General features: G+C 54.7%; 1 protein-coding gene across 13 annotated transcripts in view; it reads right to left on the reverse strand.

Moving 5' to 3' along the window:
- Window positions 1-1,337: 1,337 nt before the first annotated feature.
- MYO18A (myosin XVIIIA) overlaps window positions 1,338-21,244 on the reverse strand; it is a 144,978-nt gene continuing 125,071 nt past the window's right edge. For 7 of the 13 annotated variants that reach the window (XM_077312274.1, XM_077312273.1, XM_077312275.1 and 4 more), the window contains 5 exons: window positions 20,736-20,875; window positions 20,136-20,180; window positions 15,925-16,047; window positions 10,227-11,554; window positions 2,578-2,733 (listed from right to left, as the gene is read on the reverse strand). In XM_077312274.1, the coding sequence (XP_077168389.1) occupies window positions 10,228-11,554; window positions 15,925-16,047; window positions 20,136-20,180; window positions 20,736-20,875 (1,635 nt within the window). In that variant the 3' untranslated portion in view covers window positions 2,578-2,733; window position 10,227. Of the gene's footprint in view, window positions 2,734-10,226; window positions 11,555-15,924; window positions 16,048-20,135; window positions 20,181-20,735; window positions 20,876-21,244 lie in introns of all 13 variants that reach the window. The other 6 variants (XM_077312276.1, XM_077312278.1, XM_077312285.1 and 3 more) reach the window with 4 other exon arrangements.

The following is a 21,244-nucleotide window of genomic DNA, read 5'->3' on the forward strand; positions in this document are numbered from 1 at the left end:
CTGAGGGCAAAAGAAGAAGGGGACGACAGAGAATGAGGTGGCTGGATGGAGTCACTGAAGCAGCCGATGCGAGCTTAAATTGACTCCAGGGAATGGTAGAGGACAGGAAGGCCTGGAGGAGCATTGTCCATGGGGTCGCGATGGGTCGGACACGACTTCGCACCTAACAACAACAACATATTTTCCGAGTTTTCAAAACTAGGCACTGCATTTGTACCAACAGGCCACATACTCATAGTTCTTTCGCCTTAGCCCTGACCTGGACATCTCAGGACAGCACGATCTCGTCAGATCTTGGAAGCTAAGCAGGGGTGACCTTGGCTGGCATTGAGATGGGAGACTTCCAAGGAGCTCCACCAAGGAACACTGGGGGTCATGATGTGGAGGACGGCCATGGCAAACCACCTGGGAATGTCCCCTGCCTGGCTGTCAGACCACCCTAAAGGGATAACGCTGGCTAGTATTTGGATGGGAGACCTCAGAGGATTTGGGTGGGTGTTCCTCCAGGCATCTGGAGGCCACTCTGGCTGACAATCTGCTACCCACAAGGCCCTGCCCATCCACCATGGAATCCTGGCCCCCTGGAGCAGATTCTGGGGCAGGGTGTTCATTCAGGGGATCCAATGAAGCCTGCAGGGCCTTAGCAGACTGGCCTCGCCCAAGGAGCTCTCAAATCGAGCCAGAGGCCAAACCGGGAAACAGAAGTTGGGTAAAAGGTAAAGGAAAGGTTAGACATGGTCCTGAAGGTGGCTCAGCCTCTAAAGATGGGGAAGTTGGGCAGGCAATGCCCCTCCCATTTCTCAGGACCCCTCTGAGATCCAGGGGCCGCAAAGGAAGGTGGGAGAGGAGGGGACAGAGACACCCTGGGACCCAAATGTGCTAAGAGGGTGGGTGGGAAGCGAAAGGGAAGCTTGCCAAAGATGCTGCCCGCCATCTCTCTGCATGCTCCCGCAACCTGTCTCCTCTTAACTCCTCTGGCATCTCTGCGTGGGGCGCGAGGGGATCAATCAATCCCAAGGCAGAATTAGCCGCTCCCAGAAGCGGCTTCCTGTTGAGTCTCTTAAAGATCTCCCATGCTGGGCTTATCTCCTTCCAATCAAGAACAATGACTCATGCAGCAGCATGGATGGGTGGGGGGGGAGGACAAGCTCCTCCAGCTTTTTGCCAACTTTTTCTGGGGTGTGAAGAGTGCTTACAACTCTAATGCAAAAAATAAAAATAAAAGGCCTTCTTTTCCTTCCAGCTTCTTGGGAAGCGACAAGTGATCAAAACGAGCTTCCTTCCTCCAAGAAAACCCAGTCTCCCTCGGAGAAAAGAGAACTCCGGTTCACCACCCATAAATGACATTAATTTTATTTAAAGTTGACTGACAGGGAAGGGCAACAAAGAAAAAAAAAACAGAGTAAAATGCACAACTCGAGTAGTGCAAAAAGAAAACACAAAAAAACAAAGTCCAAACCAAGCCCAGCGAAAGGCGGACGCCCAGCAGAGCACACCTGGCCCTCCATCGTCTGTGCCTCGCCCCACGGCTGGATCCATCCACTCTTGGAGGGTTTCTGCAAGCACTGGGGGGGGCAGCAGGGGGGCTGCGGGGGCTCCAGCCCTCCCGAAAGCGTTCTTGGAAGAGAGCAGTTGGGGGGCAGGCTTTGCAGGCAGGCGGAGCATCAAGCAGCAATCGCTGAGGCTTGTGGACCATCCTCGCTGTTTTGGTTCCCGGGCTTCTTGCAAGCAAAAGAGATTGGCGGGTGGGGGGGCTGGTCCAGCATTGGGCTGAGGGCGAGAGTGGCAGTGGGGGGAAAGCTACACACACAGCCCCGGAAACCAAGAGCAAGAGCAAGCGGGAGGGGGAACCCGCACTGCACGGTGCTCAAATGTGCAACTCACAAACGTGGGCCGTCCGCGCCCCAAGAGGAGGTGGACGGCGTCCAAGTGCCATCTGTGTACTCGGAGGGCAAGCCGGTTTTGTCTTCGGGTTTTCTCTCTCTCTCTCTCTCTCTCTCTCTCTCTCTCTCTCTCTCTCTCTTGCGGGAGGTGGGGGGGGGAAGGAAATGGGGAGGAGGAGAGAGAGAAAGCCCCCCCCCCCGCAGAGGTGTAACAGTCTTTGGCTGAACTTTTAAAAAATGTCTTTAAAAGGAGGAGAGGCAGGATCCGTCTCTCCTTGGACGCCACGCAAGGGACAAGTTGGATTTAAATTACAACAGGAAAAAGGTGGGGTGGGAGGGTGGGTGGGCAGGCACTGCAGGGGGAGGGGGGAACCTCCACACTCACCTGCCCCCCCCCCAAGAGGAGGCTGGCGGTTCCCCCTCCACTGGAGACAGGAGCCGGGAGCGGTGACCCACAGGACAGCTTGCAACGGTGTGACAAAATGCTGCGTTTGGAGACTCTTCGCCTTTCCTCCAGCATGGAACCGGACAGTGGTCACCCTGAGCTACCGACTGGGAGGGTGAGACCGCCAGGCAGCACGTTTGGCCAAAGGGAGAACCCAAAGGGGCACCTGGGCACCTGGCGAGGCTGTCCGCTGAGCGGGAGGGGAGGAAGCGGCCTGCCTGCCTGCCGCCTGTCGGGTGCGTGCCAAGCGCCTGGGGCTATGCGGTGCTTTCCGCCGGCTTGCTCTCAGAGTCGCTGTCACTCAGGTAGCTCCGAGAGGAGCGCTTGGACCGGGGAGCGCTGTCAAAGATGTCTCGCTCCTCGTCTGACTTGTCGTAGGTAAACGATTTCCGATAGCCTGGGGGGCTGTAGAAGGGAGACAAGAGAAGTTACAAAGCAGGTTTGGCTCTGGCCAAGGAAGGCTGAGCAGGGCTACTGGCACTTCCCTTCCCAAGTCAGTCACTCGCACAGCAAAGACGTGTGGGTCCAGAAGACAGGCCCCTGTCACCCCTTTCCATGCAGTTGTGTGCAGGCAAGAATAATGAGGAGCGTCTGCTATCGCTTGTTAACGTGACCCTCTATCCTCCCAGCTCAGAGTCCTAGAAGAGGCCGTCACAATGCTGGCAGCAGATCAGCTTGCTGGGAATCCATCTCAGCTGCCCCTCTCAAAGAAGGATGGACAAAGTCAGAAACTGGCAGCTAACTATTAGGTGAAATGCTTTTAAAAAAAATCAGTTGCCTCAGGCACAGTATCCTGACTCCTCCATGTTTCCTGGTTAAGGGAGAAAATGCCCTTCAAACAAATTACAAAGATGACCTGACTCCAATGGTCGCGTGAGAAAGAAATTTTCAGCCTTCCTAGGATTCCAAGCCAGGAGGGCAGAGCTCACCTGGATTAAAATGATACTAAATGTGAGGGACACAGCAACTATTATAAAAGTAGCAAAGTTTTTACTGGCAATTTTAAATGAAAATCTTTTACGATAGATTTTACATCTGAAACTGTTTGGAATTTTCATTTTATGCTTTGCAATCTTATGCCAATAAAGGTACTCTGAATCTGAGAAAGAAATTTTACTTCAAACAAATTAGAACCGCACTTTACAGGATATATTCATGTAGACTTACTGAGAATAGATAAACTTCAAAAAGGTGAAGAGAGGTCATATATATCCCAGGAGAGGGTGGGGCCAGCTGCTAAGTGCACCCCATACCCTGAATTCTCTTAACCCTGTCCCGCCCAGATCCTCTTGCATGCAGAGTTACGATACCCAACTTTGACCTGCGTAACCCAGGCAAGTCCGATCTTGTCAGATCTTGGAAGCTGAGCAGGGCAGCCGCTGGGAGATCTCCAAGGATTTGGATGGGGTTTCTCCAAGGAACAGTATGAGCCATGATGTGGAGGCAGGAAATGACAAACCACCTCTAGATGTCCCTTGCCTGACTGCCAGACAATCCTCAAATGACTTGGCTACACAACGCACGCACCGTATGATGACAATAAATAAATAATAAATCAACCAATGCTAACAAGAGCCAAAGGAAGCTTTGGATTCTATTTAGGGAGGACTGGGGGGTGTCACTCAAATCACTCCAGCCCCGAGCGCTGTTTGCCTCCAGTGGCTGCTCCAGGGTCAATTCCCACATGGCTCGAGGGTTGCAAAGCCGGGCAGGACTAGCTGACCCATCAGATAGACCCCCTTCTCTGACTATTTCCATTCACAGCTAGATCCTTGACAGTCGAGACCCGCAACTGCCAGGACTCTGTTTCCGCCGCATTTGAAGAAGCAAAACGGCCCTTCCGCCATTAGAATGCCAGGATCACGTTACTGGACTGCACGACAGAAACCTCCCTCTAAATTGCCAAGATTTCTTCTGCTCCTGTCGAGTTAGGGGGAAAGGCCAAGCTCCTGGTTACTGGACATGCAGTGCAGTGCCTCTCTGCCTCGGAGTTGTCCCGAGAACTGCCTGCACCACAGTAGACAAGAGGACTGGTAACTTGCTTTTTTCAAAAACGGAAAGTGCCTCCTCGTTGCCAGCACTTGCTCTTGCGTGGTGGGGGCTGCCAACCTCCAGGAAGGGCCCAGAGTGCTCCCAATTCTACCAGTGGTCTCCGGAACCACAGAGATCGGTGCCTCTGGAGAAAACGGTTGCTTTAGACTCTGGCAGGGGTGGCCAAAGGGCGGCTCTCCAGATGTCCATGGACTGCAAATCCCATGAGCCCCTGCATGCTGCTGGCAGGGGCTCATGGGAACTGTAGTCCATGGACAACTGGAGAGCCACCCTTTGGCCACCTGTGCTCCATGGCATTGAACCAGGCTGAGGCCCCTCACTTTGGTTACGAATGCCAGGTCTCGGTTGGGCACTTCCTGGAGGTTTCGCCGCTGGGGCGGGCAGGGTCCTCAGTGGGGTATAATGCCATACAGACTGCCTCCTGAGGCCAGCAGCAATTTGGGGAGTTGCCACTCTGCAATTAAACTACGAAGAATTCCATTAGGCTGAGAATATTATCTAAAGACCTCTAGGCACCTGGGCAGGAAAGTTTTTGTTGGGGTCTCCTGAGGAATCATCCAGGAGCGAAACGCAGGTTTCGCCGGATCCTCATTTAGATTTTGGCATTTCCAGTGGCCCTCCTAGAGCTCGCTAATATCCTTGCAGTATTTCTGTATATTATTTGTGCTTGCAAAGCATTTGATAAAAGCTTTCCTTCATACTGTAGCCATTCTTGCTACGTTCTCTTTACACAGTGGATTTGGTTCTTTGGTATAGCCGTCGAGAGACTAGCACCCCTTAGCCCTCCAGGTCCTTCCCCCCTGCACCTCCAGGGACTTCCCAACGCAGAGCTGGGACCCAAATGTGCTAAGGGGGCAACTCTAGGGGTGATGCGTGTCTGGAAACGAATGCAGTCCTGCCTTCTCCGGAGACTCCCCTGGAAACCTTGCTGGGGAAAGCAACCCTCCCTCCCCGGGCGCCCTGCTTGCCAGGGGATGGGCTCTTCCCAGAGCGTTTCCTCGGGGTCTCGGGGCCCTTTAAGGCTTGCCGCTCACATTCACGAGAGCCCATTAGTCATTTTTATTATTTTTTTCTCAGACACTTCCAGGGCATGCAGAGGTGATTTACTCTCCCCCGTAGTTAGCAGAGCTAAGCAAATAATCTGTAGCAAATCAGGCATTTGTTGGAAATTTCACCCCTATCTGTAGCAAGCCACGCTTCGGGGAGGGGGTGGGGAGAGCCCCACTCACACACACACACACACACACACATGCGCGCGCGCGCGCGCGCTCATTACGCAAAAGACATCTGCAAATTCCCTCCCTGGCATGAAGGATTTGCTGGAGGGAGGATTCACGGCTGGAACTTCGCAATTGGCACCCCTCCCGCTCCCATTAGTCAAGCTGCTCCTGCCTATCGTGGGAATTTAGACCCTTGTGGGCCGAACGGGCGGAATTGGAAATAAGGCGGCCCTCAAGTTCTGACCAAGGCTGGAAGGAAGGTGCTTGGGATCGGAGCCGGCGACACTGGATCGGGGCCTTGCTCTGGGGCGTGCGTGCCAAATGCTGGCGTGTCGCAGGTGAGAGAGGTTCAGAGGTGGCTTGCCGTTGCTTGCCTCTGCGTAGCCAGCCTGGGATTCTTCAGTGCTCCGAGTACTAACTGGGGCTGGCCTTGCTTAGCTCCTGAGATCTGATGAAATGAGGTCAGCCTGGGACATCCAGGCAAGGGCTCGCTCATGTGAGGCCTGCTGGCTGACCTTGGGCCAGTCCCAGTTCTCTCAGAGCTCTCTTAGCGCCACCTGCCTCACAGGGTGTTTGTTGCGGGGAGAGGAAAGGCAGGTGATTGTAAGCCCCTTTGAGATACAAGAGGCCTGCTGGGTGACCGTGGGCCAGTCCTAGTTCTCTCAGAGCTCTTTCAGCCCCACCGGTTTTTCTGGGTATCTGTTGTGGGGAGAGGAAGGATTGTAAGCCACCGTGAGACTCCTTTGGGTAGTGAAAAGCAGGCTACAAAGAAACCTGCTCTTCTTTCTCTTACTGCCCTGCCTAGCACTGGTAGGAAGTCTAACACGCACCTGGATGCTGTGCATCTCCAAGGCACTCAGGTAAAGCCCTGGGAGGGGGGTAAACCCAGCAGCCTCCCAGTCTGGAGGTTGGCACAAACCTTGCTATTGATACCTTCCGATTGGAGAAGAACAGAAATACCTTTATCTACAGTGCTGGCCCCTCAGAAGACCTGCTGACCTGGGCGTCTATGGGAAGCTAGCCTGGCAAGCAAACACGGATTACGGACACTCACAGCCTTCTGCAGCATGCAACGCTCAGCTGGCAGCTGGCATGCCGGAGGCAGGCTCCTAACCAGCCAAGCCTGGCATCCAGTCCAAGAATCAACAATGCCAACGCTTCTTCCATTCCCCGGCCAGCAGAATTGGGCTTAGACGGCAAGGAGGGGAGGCTGTCTAATTCGCAGGTCTGAAATCTGGATTAAGCAGACTTTGCCCCAATCACATCAGATCTCGGAAGTTCAGCAGGGTCGCCCCTGCCTAGTATTTGGATGGGAGACCTCAGGGGAACATGAGGGTCATGATTTGAGAGGCGAACCACCTCTCAACGCCTCCTGCCTTGAAAACCCTGCAGGGCCGCCCGAAGCCAGCTGTGACTGGATGGGGGAAAAAGGAAGAAAAGAATTTACCCCCACCCAATTGCAGCCACATTCGGGGAGATAACACCGTGCGCCTAATTTGTGGGCTGGGGAGAAGAAAGGGTCCATGTCGCCATATTAAAATGACCTCTCGTGGAGCTCCTCCCACCTTGGCCGTTGTACACTCCGCTGCACAGGGGCCTGGAGAAAACAAGTGCTTTTATCTCCCCTCCTACCCCACCTCTCCATTTCTGTTATGGCAGCTGGAGCGTTAAGTGCATTAGGAAACTCAAAGCACAACATTCCCCCAGCTGCAGGAGACGGCTATACCAATTGAACATTTTAAAAAGAAATTGTTAAAAAAAAAAAAGGAAGCAAGCAAGCAAAGCGACATCTCTGTGTGCGCTTGTGTGTGTGTGTGTGTGTGTGTCTCTCTCTTTCCCCCCTTCTTGGATAATTCTCCCATTCAAAGCTGTCGGAAACAATTTAATACACAAATAAATTTCTGTTTGGGAGGGGAGGAAGAGAGAGAGAGTCTGTCTGCCTGCCGCGGAGGCACTCCCCCCCCCCCTTTCCTCTCCCTTGTCACATCTCCAACATGGGCAAACAAAGGGCTCCCAATTGCAGAGAGGGGGGCGGGCGAAGGGCTGAGCTCCATGAGATGGAGGCAGCTTGCATTGCACAGTCGCCTTTACTCCCTGGGTCTTTGTCTCCAGCCTGGTTTGTGTCCTACGTGCAAGAGCATTAGCAGACAGGGGGGGAGGGGGGAGAAGAGAATTTAGCAGAGGAGGAGAGTCAAACTCCAACCAGTGGCCTGGGGAAGGATGGTGGGTACCCAACAGCCTTGCACGGCAGCTCCGCTCACCAGACCTGACAAGGGGAGGATCCTCTCTGCTCCCTGAGGAAGGGCTGGGTGGATCTCAGCTGGGTGGTGAGACAGTTCAGGCCACGGGCATCTCTGGCCTCAAAGTGGTCCAGAACGAAGTGCCAAACTGTCCTGCAGAAAGCAGAAGCCCCCAAAGCTCCCCTCCCGCAAGTGGCACGCTGGCATTCCTAATCCAGAAAGGGAGGAAGGAGGGAGCCTCCCAGGACCCACATTTAGCCCCCTCTCCCCATGAACTCCGGAGCTCTGGCTTGCCTTCCTAGGATTCCAAGCCAGGAGGGCAGAGCTCACCAACACTACTTTCTTCGGCACAGCCTCCCTCGCTACTTTCCAGCCCCCAGAGCACGATAGCTCTTCCTAATCAGGCCTGTCTGGGGGCCTCAGCCATAGCTCAGTGGGGCAGGGCTGGCAAGGAGAAGAGGCTTTCCCCTGCCGGATACCCAGCAGCCAAGCGACCTGCCCTGTCCCGTTCTGTCCTTCCTAAGAAATATTTCTGCTCCCCCTGCTGGCCTGGGAGCAGCAGACTTGGGAGGACAGAAAAGGAGCTGCTGGGTGCCAAGCTAGAAGGCAGCAATTGGGCCAGGGGGGTTTCCATCCTGGAGGGGAGGCAGAGCCAGATCTCCTCCATGCTGGAGGGGAGGCAGAGCCAGATCTCCTCCATCCTGAAGGGGAGGCAGAGCCAGATCTCCATCCTGGAGGGGAGGCTGAGCCAGTTCTCCTCCATTCTGGAAGGGAGACAGCCAAACTTTTTGGCTTTGCAGACTCTAAGGCTATACTGTGACTGTCCAGATGTCCATGGACATCTGGACAGCCACAGCTTGGCCACCTCTGCTCTAGGGCACTATTTTACTGGAAGTCCCATGCAGTGTATTTGACATATGCCACATAATTTGACTTATGCTATGTAATCCACCGAGAGCCTCTTGGAGAAGGGGTGACTATAATTAATGCAAATAAATAAATAAGCTACCCTTTTCCTGCTCTCCAGGACAACCTTTACTTTTTAAACTTTATATCCAGCCTTTCTTCCCAAAGGGCACCCAAGGTCATTTATGTTGCTCTCCTTGCATACATTTACCCCCATGCTTTCTCAACCAGGGTTTCATGAAACCCAGGGGTTTCTTAACAGCCCTGGAAGGGTTTCCTGAATGGGTGGGAGTGAATTAATTCTTGAAATAGTTTTAAAAATTGTTAAACCTGCATTGGGTGATGGGATCATGTTAACCCACCCATTCCCTCCCCAAATGGCTAATGACTGGCCTGGAGGGGGTGGGAAGGGGGGGGCAGGTGTGCATATTCACAGCTCTACTTCCCAACCATATTCTGCAGGTGGGCACCACTTCTGGGGTTCCTCGAGGCCTGGAGAATGGTTCAGGAGGTTCCCAATGGTAAAAAGGTTGAAAAGGGCTGCTTTATCCTCACATCAACCCTGCGAGGTAGTCAGGCTGATAGTACGGGGCTGGCCCAAGGTCACCCAGCGAGCACTAGTGGGGATTTGAACCCAGATCGCCCAGATCACACTGGTGCCTCTGTCCATCTTTAAAGCTGCTTCCAACTTCTCCCTCTGGGGAATTAGGGAGAAAGAAGCTCATGCAAAGGGAAGAGTAATCCCCTCCCCCCGCATTCAAAACATACTATGCAGAGCTCTCCCCCTGTCTCCCAGCAGTTAATCCTCAGGGCATAGCTGGGGTGGAGAAGGAAGAAGAGAAGCTGGAGCACACGGTGGCCCCTTAATTGCATGAGAAACACATCCTGCCAATTCCTGTCGAGCGGATTAACGCTTCTCGGTGTCCTGCTCCCTGCAGCAGCTAATCCCTGGGGAAGAAAGATGCCGGCGGTGAAAGGGAGGGGAAGAAGACGCTCGCGCCACGAGGCTTACGATGGCCACCGAGAGCGGCTGTGGTTGGTAGCGTCATCCTCTCCTTCGGGAGGAAACTGGCAACGGGGTGCAGAGAGGCAGGCCAGAGGCAAGGACACAGAGAGGCCTCTCCAAGCATACAGAAAAGCCCGGCATTTGAATCCTGTCCACCGCTGCACAAGTCAAGGGCAATCGGTCACAGCCGGGTGTCACTCAAAGAGCCCTGCCTAGCGACGCAGGAGTCACACCCACCAAGCCGGCAATTAAAAGACAAGGCAGGCTGAATTAGTTCTCAAAGACACGCCCATGCTTCAGGTCAGTCTGTGAACTCTGGACAACTCCAAACAGGCCCCCTGGGGGCCAGCATGCAGGAGGGTGACTGGACATCCTTCCCCGCCACCAATCCGGGGGAGCCCCTCTCCTCCCCTCCCCAGTTAAGAGGGTTAGTCTGGCACACTCCGTCCATGCTTGGCACTCCATGCCACCTGCCTTAGTCGCTCTCCGGCCGATAGAGGTACTTCATCATCAGGCTGTCCACCTGCTTCTTGCGTTGCTTCTCCTCCTTCTTGACCTGCTTGGTGGACCTCCCGCCCTCCTGCCCCTCCCGGGCCCCGTTGGCCTCCTGCTCTTCCGAGGCCAGGCCGCCGTGCTTGGGACCTTTCTTGATACTGGAGTTGCTGCGGTAGGAGACGGTGGAGCCAGACGACGAGCCCGAAGAAGACTCCGAGGAGGACCGCTGGTGCTTCTTTGCCTTCTTCTTCTTGGACTTCTTGGAGCGCTTCTTGGAGCTCTTTCTTTGCCTCTCGGGCGACGAGGAGGAGGAGCTGCTGGAGGAGCTGCTGCTGCTCCTCTTCCGGCTCTTGCCTTTGGAGCTGTGAGGCCTGGAGAAGTCCATGGCCGACGCCGACCGGCGCAGGCTGCTGATGGGGCGCTCAGGGGTCTCCAACAGGGCGCTCTTGGCGCTCCTCACGCTCTTCCGGTCGTCTTCGTCCTCGGAGTCCGGATCCAGGCTGGAGCGCTTGAACTTGACGGGCTTGTAGTTCAGCACCTCGTGGATCGCTGCCTCCAGGTCCGGGTCCAGGTAGCTGCGATGGCTGACGGGCCGGATGTCGGGGTCTTCTGCCTGCAGCTCGCCCGAGGCTGAGGAGCGCGGCCGTGGGGGCACCGAGAGGCTGCGGGTGAGCGAGTGCTGGCTGTACAAGGACCGGGAATCGCTCAGGGCCACGCTGCATGCCTCGTCCAGCTCGGAGCGGCCCAAGGAGAGGCGTGAAGCCGAGCGGCTGTGGGAAGGGCTGAGGTCATCCAGGCGGGAGGTGCTCCGCCGCAAGCTTCCCGGGCTGGACAAGGCGAAGCTGAGGGATGACCTGGCGTCGTCCTCGTGGGACTCCAGGCCGCACCAAGAGGCACCGCTGCGGCTGATGGGAGTGGACAGAACCGAGGCCTTATCCAACTCGGCCGCGGAGAGAGAGTAGCGCTTCTCCAGCCCCTTGCGGGCCTGGCTGCTGGCCTCGGAGACGACCGAGGCCCTCTCCTCCAGGTCCCCGGCCCCGGCCGGCTTCTTCCACGAGGCAAGGGAGCCCGTCTCCTCCAAGGCGCTGGCCGTCGAGAGACGCTTGGCCTTGCGGAACGAGCGGTCGGGAGAGGCCGAGCGCTCACTTAGGGTGGAGAAGAGGGTCTCCTCGTCCCCTTTGCCCCCGATGGAGTCCTTCAGGTTGGTCCGCTTCCGGTAGCTGAGGGAGCTCATCACTGACACAGGCCTCTCCTCCATCTCCTTAGCCTCTTTGCCCTCTCGGGCCACTGAAGGAGCAGCTGATCTGCTGGCGGGGAGGAGGGGAGAGGCACCGTCAGGGAGAAAGGGAGAGACACCCTAATCGGACCCATGCAGGGAGGCCTGGACAAAGAGAGCCGGCCACTGCACGGGGAGAGAATTAAGGCCTGAATCTACAGCTCAGGCCCCCTTGCCTTCATTTTGTTGTCGGCTAGTTGGAGAACCCTGGCAACGTCCCAGGACAGAATCTCAGCATTCGGGGGGGATTCCCTTCCCCTAGCAAAATGCTTTCCGCTCATACCGACAAACAAATGAAACCAATTTGGAGGCCGCAACAAATTCGCCCCTCTTGGGACCACGCGTGCAGGGCAAGGAGGAAAGAAGCCACCCTCACCCCAAGACATGGGGGATGCCATGGAGACCAATCTAGAGCCACCCCTACCGAGCCAGCATCTGCCTGGCTGTGGGAGATGGAGCTGTCAGAGCTGGGGAGGGGGAGCCGGCAGGTTTGGAGGTGCACCCGTGTGCTGGGGAGGCCCTCTCTCCGGGGCATGCTTAAGGGGGAGGCTGGAGTCTCCTGCCCCTTCCGAGCAGCGCAAACGGCACTTGGCAACGCCCGGTAGGCAGGCTGGGCTCTCGCCTCTGCCTGCGCCATCCGCGCCAGGCTTCCATGCTCCGAGTGCCGCTGGTTGCCATGGCAACAGGTGTCCTATAAATAGCCGGTCTGGTTCCTGGTCACTTCCAACGGAGAGGGGCGGGGAGGGGAGGGCAACTTCAGCGGCGCCGTCCACAGCAGGGCTGCTGTGCTCCAAGTCCCCCCCCCCCCGGAGCTGGTCCGACTATATGCGACAGCCACCTCTGGAGTGGAGCAGACGAGGGGGGGGGGTCACTCGGAAGGGCGGGCTCTATGCTAAGGAAGGGGGAGTGGTCTGCCTCAAGGCCCCACCCCCAACTCGTAGCCCCGTCCCACACCTGAGGCCCTTGCTCCTGGTTTCTAGACAGAGCGCTTGTCAGATTGTGTTTCCGGCTTCTCTGTGCTGCCTGGCCCACACCCGCCTGAGAGGTATGCCCCGTCCCAAGGGGGCTGCAGCGGTGACAGGCTCCCAAAGGCATGGGGAGGCCGGGCACTGAACTGGCTCCCTCCCCGTGGCCTGTGGAAGTCCAAGGGCTCACTGCCAGCCTCGTGCCTGTTGTTGAGAGGGGAGTGACTCAATCGAGCCTGCTGACAGGCAGTGAGCAGAGGCTGGCAAATCCAAACATAACTCAGCTGCGAGGGCAGGAGTGGCAGACATGATGCCCACGGTCCCCCAGAATGATAAGCCTTCACCGGTTTCAGAGGGCTGGGAACAGCACGCTTAGCTGGGGCTGGCCTCGCTTGGAGGGTTCGCTACCTGCTTGGACACAAGGAGAAACTGGACAAGGAGAACCTCTTGGGCGTCTCAGAGAGGGGGACTATTGCAGCGCTGGACGGGATTCAATGCATGGAAAGTTCTCCCCGCCAGGGAGAGAGCAGGGACTGGAGACGAGAACAGAAGGTGCAAGGGTATGTGTGTGTGTGTGTGTGGGGGGGGTGCTGCCCCACCCTACCTGCCCAGAGAACGGACTAGTGGCCACCACCCAAGGAGAATAGCCTCCCACCCACCTTCGCCTCTCCTGCAGGAGGAAATAAGACTCCTTGGTGTTCAGAAACAGCTTCGCGCACCTGATCTTCAGGAGTGCCAGCAGGATGAAGCAATACCTGCAGGCTCACCTGCAGGCTGAATCCTACCCCACATGCCTGAGCCCACCGTAATCAGTTATCCCCCCCCCCCAAGAGCTCTTCTACCAGCCCAGCTGTAGGACCACAATTCTTACTTGCCTGCTTATCAAGATGCCCAGCCTTTGCTAGATGTGGAACACCCTTCTCCACAACCTGCCTGGCACTGAACCATCCAAGGGCTCGACACCAGGAATGGATGGGTAATGTTCTCATTGACCCAGCCCCTGCCCAAGATGCTTCTCCTGTGCCGGCTACCTGCCCTACACAGTGGATATAGCTCTGCCAGGGATTTCTGGTCACGCGGTTAGCTGCAGTGCCTTGATTTCATCTGTATCTCTATTGTAATTTATTCCAAGGGAAGAAGCATTTGTTTACACTGTTCAGGGGCTAAAGAGCATTTATCATTTGCTTTACGGTTTTACTGGGTTTCGTTCCCTTTTTTAAGTGTCGATTTAGACTTGTTTTATTTTAAGCTGCCTCATGGAATTCTCTTCGGCGGTGGGGGAGGATCTAAAAACGGGAGCTCAAATCAAACAGGTAGATCCCAGGAGCGAGGGGAAAGGTCCAGGGAGGAGCAGGTACAGAGAAGGTTCAGACACAGATATGAACAAGGCCTGCAAGATTATGCACTGTGCCGAGAAAGCAGCTAGAGAGCATCTCCCCCCCCCCTTCCGGAATGCCACAGCCACCCTACAAAACTGACTGGTAGCAGATTCAAGTACAGCCACAGAAGGGAGTAGTTCTTAATGCCAAGAGGGACTGGCTTGTAAAAGTGAAAAAATTAAGCAGCCCTTGAACACACAAGGCAAAAGAGAATCGGTCTATGCATTTGGCAGCGGACGCATCTTGCTTGGCCCATATTACTAGGACGGGGGCACGCCAGAAAGCTGCTTGCCCAGGGCCCTGACCCGGCGGAACAGATTGCCAGCTGAAATCTGGGCCCTGACAGAGCTGTCCAAGTTCCACAGGGCCTGCAAAACGGCATTCTTCCGCCAGGCTTAATGTTGCTACGGTGGCTTTCTGAAAATTATATGGCCCTCCCTCCGTGTCCCCACCCCACTTTATTTAGACCATCCCCAGTCCAGTTAGCCCAGCAGAGGGGATTGAAGAAGGTTGGTTTTTATATGCCACTTTTCTCTACCCAAAGGAGTCTCAAAGCGGCTTACGTTCGCCTTCCCTTTCCTCTCTCTTGTGAGGGAGGGGAGGCTGAGAGAGCCTGCTCAGTCAGAACAGCTTTATCAGTGCTATGACGAGCCCAAGGACACCCACCTGGCTGCATGTGGAGGAGGAGCGCGGAATCAAACCCGGCTTGCCAGATCAGAAGTCCACACTCCTAACCACTACACCAAGCTGGCTCTCAGAAGAGGGTAGGGGGAGAGGTATTGATTTTAACCGTTATTTTATAATTGTAAACCTGCCTGAGTCCTCTCAAGGGAAGGGGACACATAGAAATCATCAAATAAATAAATAGAAGCAGGATCTGGACTCGGGACTTCCTGGTTCATCGCCTTACAGGACATCCCACAATGCCTTGATCTCATTCACCTCCACCAATGATAAGGGCCTCCAGCTGGCATCGAGCAATTCCAGATTCAGGTTCACGTGAAATGTTCTGGCGGTGAGCGCGAAAGGGTCTCGCTGCAAGAAGCACACTTGGAGGGGCCGTTCCCAAAAGCAGTCCTTTCCACCACAGTGGGCTTCCTAATGTCAGGACCTGCCAGTTTATCAGCCTCCTGCCGTGACTATTTGGCATTTTTGTTTGCTATTTGCAAGGTATCAACAAGGTGTCGTTACTAACCTGTCGGTGCCAGCTGCCAACATACGGTTGATCGTAAAAGGGGGGCAGCGGGCCTGAGAAAAATCTAAGCACCTGTACCCAGCTTTGTCGTTTGGCTTTGCTTGAAGACTGTGTAGGCTAATTGCTGCATTCCCCTTGGGAGACTGGGCTTGCAAAAGAAGGGGGGCTGGGACGTTATCAGGGAGCCCGGCCATGGCTGACTTGCCACGAATGATGTCATGCGCACTGGGGTGCAACGCAGCTTTCAACGCTTTCCATGGGAATGGAGGGGCGCTTCTCCTTAAGAGAAAGGGGAATCTCGTCCTCTTCAGCTGGGGTTTGTTTAGGGTTGTTGGAGGCGGGGACCTCTTGGGGCTACAACGATCAGTGTGTTGCCTATCAAATCAGTTTCAGCAAGAATAATGGTGAGCTTCGTATTGCTGCTTCAATAAACTGCTTTTGCTAATATGCCACCTGACACCCATCTGCTCTTTCCCAAAATGCAGAGGGCCAGTTACATTCACACACACACACATTGCAGCAGATGCTTCAGAAGAGCACAGGAGTCGGCGATTTAGGGCCTGCAGGGAGCAGCAGCACTGAAACTGCTGCCTCCAGCATAGAAAGATGTCTGGTTTGCCATCCTCCAGGTTATGAGATTGGTCTCAGCACCCCACAGCAGCCAATTTGTGGGGCACCCACCTCCCATCCTTAACCTCTCCAATGTGCTCACAGGCTTAACGGCGTTGGGGACTCCTCTCCTAAAGCAACCCCATAAGGATGAACCTCTCCAGCTGCTTGTAGCCATGCTCCCCCCAGGGGAGGGGGAGGCAGGAGGCCTGAGGACAACCACCCTGCAGGAAAGGAATCCCACTGTACAAACCTGCCACTCTTCAAGCTGCCGTCCTCGGAGACCGTTTTGGAAGAGCCTTTGTTCCTGGACAGCCAGGACTTCACGCCGTCCACGCGGTCTTCTAGCTCTGAATCGGCGTCCGAGTCACCCTCGCTGGAAAGGGCGCGGGGAGAAGAAAGGGAAGGATCGGTAAACACCCTCCGAGGGGCCCTATGGCACCCGCTTGGCATGCAATGCACGGAAACACGCTAGCCAAGAAAGGGTTAACCAGTGTTACAAAGGCAAGCCCCCCTCCCCGCTCCAGCCCATGCGCTTTCAAGGGAATGTGCTCCCCTTGTCTCAGGAAGGAAATAGAACCCTCCTCCAATCGTCCAGTCTACTCTGCTCCCAAGGGCAGAAGAAGCACAACAACCTCCCTAGTGGTGGCCAAGTGCCCGCTCCCCGCCTCACAAGGACCTCCAGCCATCAGGGACGGCCTCAGACACAGCCTAGCTGAAGAGGACTTCCTCAGCTCAACACTGTTCCCGAATCTCACTGCCTGTTCTTGTCTAGGCATGTGCACCGAATAAATCATAGAACCATAGAATCATAGAGTTGGAAAGGGCCATACAGGCCATCTAGTCCAACCCCCTGCTCAATGTAGGATCAGCCCAAAGCATCCTAAAGCATCCAAGAAAAGTGTGTATCCAACCTTTGCTTGAAGACTGCCAGTGAGGGGGAGCTCACCACCTCTTTAGGCAGCCTATTCCACTGCTGAACTGACTGTGAAAAATTCAGTACTTTTTGGATTCGGGCCGAATAGATTCAGCATTGATTCAGGAACTTTTAAGCTGATCTGAACTGATTTGCCCATGTCTGTTCTTCTCTGCTTCTATGGGATTTGCCATGCTGCCCCAGGCTAGGAAGTGGGACAGCTTCCCAGTCAAATGCCCCCTCCAAATCCCCCTTCCTCCCTGAATCTCTGCGTCGGCTGCCCCCCTCCAGCCTGATCCAGCCCCCAGCAGTCTCCAGTCACACCGGCCACAATGTTTTAAGAGCAGAACTACGCTATGGGGTCATCGCCATGGCTCCCCTCTCTCCCGAAAATGCAGCTGTGGAGAGGTTGAGGATTCTGTCCAATCCAAAATGCTACATGTGGAGGGGTGGGGACCTCTCAGTGTCCACATCCAAGTGCAATTCTCAGAGAAGGGGGTGACTATGGCCATTCCTCTGGCAGGGCACCAATATGTGCATCCAGGGCAGGCAAGAAGCAACCCACAGAAGTGTGAGCATATGGGAGAAGATAAGGGGGGGATCTTTCAATGGAAATGATGGGAACATTTTAAAAAAGGAAATGGGGGGGGGGAACACCCGGGGAATGGCTCAAAATGAGGGACGTCTGACGATAACGGTTAGAAACCAGCCTGGTGGCTCCCTCCCGTATTCCCTCAGGGCTGGCTCTCCTCCCTCTGGAATTAAATGACTCCTCTCGCTGCCAATTTGACAGGCTCTACATGATATTTTTTTTAAAAAGCAAGTGCCCCACTCCCCTCAATTCCTGGCATAAATCTCTTTTTTCCCCCCTGCGCGCTGCCAGGAGAGGAACCCAGAATTATGGCACAGAATAGATAATAAAAGGAAGAGAGGGCACTGCAGCTGCTGGGAGAGACAGGGATATTTCAGCGCTGCTTGGCTGCGAGGGGAAGGCAGGGAATGAGGCCAGCTCCGTTTTTACGGCCCACCTCTCGCCGAGTGCCAAATTAAGGCTATCGCTGCCTCCGTCCCCCGAGTAAACTGGAGTTTAGCAGGCCCTGCGGCCCCACCTTGGCTGGAGGGGGGAGGAGAATTTACAGCCCCGAGCAAATGAGCCTCCCCGCGCACACACGCAAGCGGGGAGCAAGCGGGGAGCGTGGCCTGATTTATACGTAGGCGTAAGCGGCGGCCCCGTCCGGCTTAAATCCTCTAATTTATAAGTGCCGCTGATAACGGTATTGATTGCCTCGAGTGCGAAGGGGCCGTATGCGTGGTGGTGCTGGGGAATCCATGCTCGTATAAATCTCTCCTCTAATAACAGCACTGTTTACCACTTTCATTAGGATTACGGCAATAACAACTGTATCTATAAGTAAATCGGAGCGCTGTTTCTTTTCCCACCTCCCCGGCCTCTATAACTCTCCTCCCCGGCTTCCTGCGGCGCTAAGTGGAATCGCCCCCGCGGACCCCGAGGAAACGTTGCAGGAAGCCCCTAATGTGATCTTAAGACGAACGTGCTCTCCGTTGCGCCGAGGGCTTAGGCTCTATTTGAGGAGGGTGCGGCGGGCAAGCGGCCCCCCCCCCGAATCTGAACCCCTCTCGCTACGTTCAAAGCGGCTCGCTCCTCTTGATCAGCCGAAACACGTCTCCCTCTCCAGGAATAAATGCTGGGAGGCAGTCTGTTATTTTTTTACCGTCCCCCCCCCAAAAAGAAGCCAAGACGGCCCGTAAACAAACTCCGGGGGCAGCTGAGATTTTAAATTGTCGGAATTAAGCCTCACGTCAAAGGCAATTTATGTCCGGGCTAGCGTGCCATTAGTTAGCTGGGATCCAAATCGCCAGGGAACGAACAGACGCGGGCTGAACTGTGGGGGACATTAATTGTGTGTGACAACAAGGCTCTAGCGGCCCTCTATCACTGCTACACACAATTACATTTATCATTAGCCGACACGGATCCTGCCACAGCCCAGCCAGGTCCATCCTGGGCTCAAGAAAAAAAGGCTTTGCTAAGTTCATCCCAGAGGGCAGCCCAAGGCTCCTGGCTGCGAGATCACCCCGGAGGGATGTCCGGTGCTGGGCTGTGAAGCAGAGATCGTAAGGTGTGCCTCCATTTAGCACCCAAGAAATGAGGCCTGCCTCCCCCAAAAAAACTATTATTGTTCACACATTATCTAGCTGCAAGACCTGGCTTTGCACCTGCAGGTAGCTGCAGCCAGGACTGGCTCCAGGTGTGGGTGCTTTTATAACCTGAGGGATTTGCCAGTGCTTCAGAACACAGAAAAGTGAAGCTGGAAGGGATCCCAGTGGTCACCTAGTCCTGCAGGAAATTCACAGCTACTTCCCCCCTCATTCCCAATGAACCTGCTCTATGCAGAAAAAAACACCAGCATCCCTGGGCCGATCTCGGCTAGAAGAAAATTCCTTCCTGGTCCCAAAGCAGCGATTGACACTGAAAGAGAGCCGAGCCCTGGCTCTTCCTTTCCTGCCCTGTCACAATCTGCCTCAGCATGGTGCAGTGGTTAGGAGCAGTGAGCTCAAATCGGGAGAACCGAGTTTGATTCCCCCACTCCTCCACATGCAGCCTGCTGGGTGACCTTGAGCCAGTCCCGTTTTGTTTAGAGCTGTTTTAACAGAGCAGTTCTCTTAGAGCTCTCTCAGCCCCATGGGATATCTGTTGTGAGGAGAGGAAGGGAAAAATGTTTGTAAGCCGCTTCGGGATTCCGTTGGGTAGTGAAAAGCAGGGTATAGCAACCAGCTCTTCTTGTCAATTCACAGAATCAGCATTGCTGTCCGATGGCCATCTAGCCCCTGCTTAAAAACCTCTAAAGGAGAGCCCGCCCCATCCCAAGGAAGCCTGTTCCACTAAGGAACCCCTCTAACTTCCAGGAAGTTCTTCCTAGCATACACTACATTCTTACTCATCCAGGACAGGATTAGATAGACATCTGTCACAGTGGCTAGGGCATTCACTTGGGGCCACTTTCCAACAAACAGTAGCAGCTAAGCCTCCCATCTCTAGACCAATAAGAGCTGCAGGGCAGCCCAGCAAGAAAATGTGGTCCCTCTTTAGGCACCACTTCCCTCTTCATCCCAGGAATCTGACAACGATGCCCATGGGAAATGAGCACATCTGACTCAAATGCCAACCGCACACCTGCCACAACAGTAGCCATTGCTCCCCTGGGTCTGCTCACAAGGAAAGACAGCGTTGTTGGGTCACCGCGGCTTCCCTGTCCTGCAAAGGCCTTAAAATTCTGCTGTTCCCTGTAGATCAAGCAAGGACACGTGCTGGTCTCTCATGCACACATCCTTCCCCCCCCAGGGGCCGTGCTGGGGCACAGCAAGCAGTTAGAGTGTAAAGCTGATGTCCATGCAGGCAGGGCGTGCAATTACATCATGGAGGGGGGGGCACCATGGCCCAAGTCCCTCTATGGCATGCTTGAGGTTAGGGGGCAGCAACACATTTCTGGAAACCCGGAGGGAGGGGGAAGCAAACTCATCCTCACAGCTTATTCCTGCGCTTCTGGTACTTTGTCACCATGTCCTGCAAACTGGGGAATGGGGGAGGAGGGGAAAATGGATAAAAAGCAAAATGAACCGACAAAATGGAGAAGGGGGTGGGGGGTGGGGGAATCCAGCCTGGTGGAATGAAGGCAGAACAGAAATCAGAACTGCGGATGGAGTGGAAGGAAAACTTCTGCAACGACTCTTCGGGATCATCCCCCGATAGCTAAAGTAAGGGCCAGGTGGACTGGGAAGGGGGCATAAAAACCCCGTTTTCAGCTCTAGCCAAGTTTAGAATGGGGCTTGGAGCCTGGCGAGAGCTGCTAACCATGATACTTTGCAAAGAGGGCAAGGCCTTTTGCAGCAGATGACACGGAACCTCCATATCCAGAGACAGTCCACCTTCAAGTACTGGATGAGGATACCTGCCCTTGTGTAGACAGGGTCTGGCTGTCTGCTGTCAAAAACCAAATGTTGGCCAAGAAAGGCCAGTCTAGCCCGACTGCCCCCGTGGATTTGTAGCCTGGAGAAGAACATCGATTTGGCAGAGCGCCTCCCCCTCTGGGAGGGTGGCCCCTACCCATCCCCCAGTTCCTGCTCACCTGTTGATCAGGTCCTCATTGTCATCGCTTTCCATCTCATCCTCGATCGCAGCCTGCAGGTCCCCGATCCGCTTGAAGGCCAGCTTCAGGTCTGACTGCAGGCTCTGGTTGGCTGCTTCCAGGCTCTCCAGATCCATCTCCTGGGAAAGAAAAGGGAAGGCTCCGGTAGGGGCCCAGGGACTGCGGGGCAGGCTGACCTCAGAAACACATCATACAGACTGTTTTATGTATTGTTCTTTGTTATGATGTAAACCGCCCTGAGCCTCCGGGGAGGGCGGTATATAAGTATGATAAATAAATAAATAAATAAATAAATAAATAAATAAATAAATAAATAAATAAATAAATAAATAAATAAATAAATAAATAAATAAATAAATGAATGAATGAATGAATGAATGAATGAATGAATGAATGAATGAATGAATGAATAAGCAACAGGGGCCCTCTGCTCTGTTGGCCCCTGTGGACCCCCGCCCCCCCCCCATGCAGCACTGAAGCCCAATGCC

This window comes from Paroedura picta, chromosome 15 (genome assembly GCF_049243985.1).
Source record: "Paroedura picta isolate Pp20150507F chromosome 15, Ppicta_v3.0, whole genome shotgun sequence".
In the NCBI taxonomy this organism is placed as follows: Eukaryota; Metazoa; Chordata; class Lepidosauria; order Squamata; family Gekkonidae; genus Paroedura; species Paroedura picta.